Source organism: Lissotriton helveticus, chromosome 2_1, assembly GCF_964261635.1.
Source record: "Lissotriton helveticus chromosome 2_1, aLisHel1.1, whole genome shotgun sequence".
NCBI lineage: Eukaryota > Metazoa > Chordata > Amphibia > Caudata > Salamandridae > Lissotriton > Lissotriton helveticus.
This window is the reverse complement of record NC_136059.1, coordinates 1,017,331,256-1,017,337,255: the sequence shown is the minus strand read 5'-3', so window position 1 is coordinate 1,017,337,255 and position 6,000 is coordinate 1,017,331,256. Positions and strand designations below refer to the sequence as shown.

At 44.9% G+C, this 6,000-nt stretch overlaps 1 protein-coding gene across 2 annotated transcripts in view; it reads left to right on the top strand.

Moving 5' to 3' along the window:
• The first annotated feature begins 2,078 nt into the window (after positions 1-2,078).
• TRPM6 (transient receptor potential cation channel subfamily M member 6) overlaps positions 2,079-6,000 on the top strand; it is a 730,325-nt gene continuing 726,403 nt past the window's right edge. Inside the window, exon 1 of one of the 2 annotated variants that reach the window (XM_078675782.1) lies at positions 2,079-2,411. In XM_078675782.1, coding sequence (XP_078531908.1) covers positions 2,394-2,411 — 18 coding nt within the window. In that variant the 5' untranslated portion in view covers positions 2,079-2,393. The remainder of the gene's footprint in view (positions 2,412-6,000) is intronic. The other variant, XR_013607100.1, reaches the window with a different exon arrangement.

The following is a 6,000-nucleotide window of genomic DNA, read 5'->3' as shown; positions in this document are numbered from 1 at the left end:
AGGGGCGCGGAAATTCTGGCTGAAACCTGTGTGTAGGGAATTGGGGTTGAGGTGCCATAGCCAGGCACTACGTATATTTTCTACTGACTCTTCTTCCTCCATCATGATCTGCGGGGTGGCAAAATTCTTGGGCAGTGCGTGGGCGACGCGCTCCCGTCTACTGAAATTGCACTCGGGGGGACCTACGGTCTGATGCTTGAAACCGTCTGTAGCAAACGAGTGACTGTGGTGCATTTTTCCCTTTTATCCGTATTTTTAAAGTTTTACTGATGTATTAAAAACGTTTTATGTATATGTATTCTTTTATGGTGATCAATTTGCCGAATAAAGATATAAATCAATCAATAAGAAAATTAATTGTATTATATTTTAATAAAAAAGTATGTTACAATAATTTTACATTAAAAACGTTATTAAAATTTATATTTTTTAATGTTTTGTTTTTAAAAAAATGAACATTAAATCTATATTTGTATTTATAATTTTTAATAGTTTAAATAATGTAATCTAATTTGACATTATTTCGGATGGCTGTTTATTTGAAACCCCTACTTCCATTATTCTGTATAACTCTATAGAGGGTGCTGCTGTACCAGAGGTTGGAATCTGTGGTGCTGAACTCACTCTTTGGGGTCTTTTTGCTGCAGTAACTTTAGAAGTGCAGTTTGTGAACAGCAGTGTACTTATTCTTGTAGGTGAGTGAATGCCTCTCCTTAATCCCACCCCAAACCAATTTTACATCTCCCCAATCCCCTTTCCTTTAGTTTTATTTCCCATTTCCCAGCCACTCCCCTTTGCCCATCCCAAATTTACGGCTAAAACGTATACTTACATGTGGAGAGACTATGCAGTCGTGGCAGAGATCTAAGCACAGTAAAAGATAGGAGACGCGGAGGCAGGTCCTCTGCACGTGAGTTTCAGGATAGCATGTTGTACTATGGTATTAATACTATTGTAGTACTACTAAATGTAATACAAAATGCAGTTAGCTGCCAGTTCCTCCAAAACCTTCAATGGGGTCATCATCATTTCATACAAATCACCCTTCAAAAAACCTCTTCAGTCTCGATTCACCCTAATGGGATCACTCTCCGAAATTCCTGCCTTTACCCTCATTTTAGAGTCAAGGTGTTAGCAGGTACGTCCTCAGATTTACACCTTGGTGTATAAGTTGGAAGTCAAGTGCACACTTGCTCTTTTCAGAACATTATGCCCTCAAGTTCTACCTTCTACCATCCATGCAGTTATATGAAATAACTATAGTATATGGTATATACTTCCATTGTCTTGCCCAGCGGCGGCTGGCATGGACTGGAAAAAAATGGGGCAGGTGGGGGGGTGGATAGCAGGTATTAAAAAAGAAAAGAAAAAACGTACATTCTGGCCTCTTCCTTGCCGCGTCTCTCCTCCGTAGTCCCTCGCTTGGCCTGAACAGGAAGCACTCCCAGTCAGCCAATCACATTGCTGCCTTAGCAGCGTTGTGATTGGTCTGAGCGCTGTGGTTCCACACTCAGATGCTGACTGCGAGCCTGGGCATGTTCTCCTCCCTGGCTTTAATGCAGCCTGCATGGAGGACATGTGTAGTGCGCATGAATGTTTGGACTGCCCGAGAGGGCCGGCCAGTCATTGCGCACTTACGAGGGTGCTACCGCTTCTCCCCTGCCCTGCTCTCTGAGCAAAAGCAGCTCCACTTCGCCCCTTCAAGCTGCCGGAAGTAGGACAAAATAAAATTATAATATTGCAAGTTATTATCATTTTATTTTCCCTTTATTTTACTGCTAAAAAGCATTGGGGCGACACCCCATCGCCTTAGTGGAGGAGCGACTAAGATTCTTGACTGATTTTAGCTCTGGAAGCTCTCTGCATAAATAAACTCAAGTTTAAAGTGGCATGCTGTTTACAGAATACTTATCACCTGGAATCAAGAGAAGACACTTCTCATATAAGGTGGTAAAGTAAGCACGCTAACCCTCTCACGTCGGCTTCCCAGCACCCTTGCACAGTGACATTTCGCTGCTCTGTCAGCAGGTGTGACTGTCTGCTTCAGTGACAAAGCGGCGGTATCTTCAGGAGCAAGTGGCTGTAAAACAAGGACAGGAGCAGTGAGCGATCGACCCTTGCTTTCTTCCCGTGAGTTCAAGGGTAAGGTGGCATTTATGGCTCCAAAGAAATGTAACGTAGATGAGACCGTGTGCAGGCGCCTCCTCCCCCTTCCTGCAGCGGCTCTCAGCTGCTGCGAAGATACGAATCGGAGGTTGATGCGATGCCACTGCCGCCTACCCAGCCCTCTCCGAGACCGAAGACCTCGGTGAAACCCAGCCTTGAGGTGGCGGCAGCGACCCCTGCAGCAGGCGGCCGGCAGCTCCCCGCCACGGCGCCCAACCAGCGGAGACATGAAAGTTCAGCTGAAGGTAATTCACGGAACAAAGTAATGATATTTGCGTGCCCTAAAAGTATGCGTGCGTGATGCGGACGAAAGGTACGTCATAGCGCACCACCGCGTAGGTGAGCCCGTGCAGTAGTCTTTATTGTCGTGGTTGTTGGCCGAGTTCTGTGTCGCAGGAATTGCGTCGTCAATTAGAGTGCGCCTAACGCCCAGTTCCAAAGCGTTTTCTAAATGCAATTTTGTCGGGGGGGGGGGGGGGTTGTGTTATCCAACGGTATCTGCATGAGATGCAAACATGCCTGGACTTAGTTTTAGAGCAAGGGGCAGTCAGTCGTTCGTACATGAGACAGCGCCAGACTTAGTTAGAGGACGCTCTACTTTTTAAGCAAAAAGTTGCTCTATTTTAGCTTTCTCCCTCTTAAAAAAACTCACTCTTCAGTACAGAATAGCCAGAAAATTAAATTCCTCATTTTTTTGGGTACATCTCTGTTATTTATTCTTAACGGAAGTGTAGCAATCAGACGAGCAGCAGGTGCAGTGTCACCAGGCCTTGGGCTGCGAGCGGCCTGCTGCACCCCATTTTTGAATAATTTTTATTACCGTATAAGGAATTAGGGGGGCATGTCCCCTGCATGCATTAATGTACGTTGCACCCGTACTCAGCCACTGATTCCATACTCCCACCGATTTAGGAGGTAGGCTACGGCTTTTTTCTATAAAACGATTGCCTACATATTTATTGGAGCCCTTCTATAGCTGATTGGGTGTCTGGGTATTGAAGGTGTTAGGAGGTGAAATCCAGCTGCCTGAGCAGGAAGACAAATGCTAACAAGCCTGTAAAAGCTGCGCAGCACCTTGAAATGCATGACTCAGAGCAGCTACCCGAGTTACTGACATCACTGTACTGCTCGTGCATGTTTGCTTGCAGCGATATTTGTTACTGAATTTAAGACAGGCAACAGTGTCAATCATTTTGCCATGTAACTTATTTCTCAAAAGTCGATCTAAAACCACACTGTCATTTTCTGGGCTTTGGGTGCAATATCTTGAGTTGTTCTTCCCAGTGAAAGCATCAACAACCTTTCTGCAAACAGTGCTATTTCAAGGGATGTCATCAGGGCTTTAAGTGGGATGAATTCTGAAAAGAGCCGTTCTCCCCTATAATGGAGGATTGCTGTACGCCGCGTTGTATTCACGAGAAAATCGTGTACGTGGCAATCCTTCTGTGGAGTATTTAGCACACACCTCTATGTAGGTCCGCTACACGCCATGCTGATTCTCCGGCTCTTTTCAGAATTTTTAAAAAAACTGTGATAATTGTGACGAAATATTTACACCGAGAGCCACAGATCATTCTAGCTGCCACAATATAGAATAGAAGACTCCTTAGAAATTATACTTAGGCAGTCTGTTGGAGGCCATAGACCTTGACGGATTACTAATAGCCCTTGTCCTGATGAGGCCCGTAATCATTGGGCTGAAACGCGTCAACACTTCTAAGAAGACACCATTCAAAATGTCTACGTTGTATAAGTAAACCAACAAGGAGTACTAAAATTAGATAGGTTTAAATAATATAGACCGGTTAGGCTCCTTTTCATTTCTTTGGTAGATTTTGTTTTTTAGGAATGCTTGGCTTTACGTTAATTAAGCATCCTTTTTTCAAAAATGTGTGCTAGAACACATGAAAAAGATAAAAATGTATATATTGTGAATATAATTGTGTGGAATGTGATGTACATATATGTGTTTGTTTTCTGTATATGTATGGTTTTGCGTAAATGAATACTGGAGCTCAGTACGCGCAAGGGGCCTAGCAAGATAGCGAGTTGTGGCCTGGCTCCGGGAAAAAAAAGGCTACCCCCCACATGCAAAGGGGCATGGAAAACAACAAAGAACAATATACAAGCTGTCACGGTGATTTACGACCCTAGGATATGCAAATGAGCAAAAAGATAAACCAGTGATTTATGGCCAGCCGAGGATTTATGGCTCATGATTTATGATGCCCATGCAGAATGATTTATGACAACAGAATGATGACAGATTTGTGGTAGAATGATATATGACATCCAGGGAATTTATGAACATGATTTATGACAATGATTTATGATGTCAAAAATCAAGAAGGACTAGCTAGGTTTTTTACAGGAAAGACTCAATGGAGTACGTATGCCAAGGAAAACCAGTAGGTTTTTTGAAAAGCCCTCACCCACCAACCTAGTTGGTGGCATGCTTCATCATCGGGCCCACCACAGTGGCACCTAGCGTGCCCCGGGTGTGCTTCGACGCCAGATTACTGCGGAGCTGGTATACTTACTGAGTGTGCAGTGTGGTGAGTGTGAAGGTGAAGATTAAAAAGCCATACAGGAAATCCCAGCACCCGAGGGTAAAAACAATATTTTAATTAACTGGGTCTCTGTTGGCATATTAAAAGGCAGACGGACACGGTGGAGTATGGATTATGACCTCCAGTGTCCTGTGTGGTCTACATGTTTCAGCCTGGCCTTTCTTAATTTAAAACAGGCTTTCCTCAGGACCAAGTGAGTATGTGTGGAGGTGAAAAAGTTAATTTACAGTGAGTGTTTTTGTTTTTATGTGTAGCACTCCCTAAGGTGCTATATGGGTGAGAAGGGGGTTCCCTCTCGCTTTGCTACATATAACATAAAAGGGAGACAGACAGACGTACAGGGTAGAGTCATATTAGCATATTATTGCGAAATAAGCCGTCATTCCACCGTCTTATAAGGTGAGTGAACGAACTATGCATGGCTAAAGTGTGGCCTTGTCAGTGGCAAGACTCATGTGATTGTTATCTAGAAGCCGGTTGTTGTGGTGAGCTGGAAAACGGAAAATACCAATGTGAGGTTCAGGTAAGTGAAAGAAAATTATCCTCACACAGTATTTTGCTGTTCAAAGCCTCCTTGGGTCGCCTGGCAGAGAAAAAGACCCTAAAAGAAGGTTGCATTGGCTTACAAAATTATCCAACCTGTAAGGGAAGACCTCAACACCTTACCCCAACAGTAGCTGTAGTGCGCAGCCTCATTACTCACGAAAATGTCGGTCTGGTTCCTCCTTGGACCTGTCGTCCTTCTGCGGCGCCCGGTTGTGAAAGGAGGGCCTGGCCGGGCATGTTTTTAAAGCCTCCGTGATTGCCTGCACCTGGGTGAGAGTGGAAATAGAGGGAGGGGTGCTTTTGCGCGAAAGCGCCATGTCATCCACGGTCTGCGCATGCTCAGAGGGGTAGTGGTCCCTGTTCTGCGCGCGAGCCGCTGGTTATTGTGCTCCGCGCATGCGCGGAGGAGCAGTGGCTGAGTCCAGCTACCGCGCATGTGCGGGAGAGCGTGGGAGCGCTCGCTGGTACCAGGAAAGCGCTTGGGGGCATAAAGAGCACATTATTGCTCATAGAAAACACAGATAATGAAAATAATGAAGCGCTTTAGAGGAATAAAGGTAGAAGGAATAAAATAAAGATGCACTGTTGGTAGCTCAGGGTGATTCAGATTGGGTTAATGCACAGCATTGGTAAGAGAAGAAAGGGGGGAACATCATACATCAGGTGGTCAGGGAATTCCACGGTATGGAATCGTTCAGCCCCCCAGTATGAGTGGATA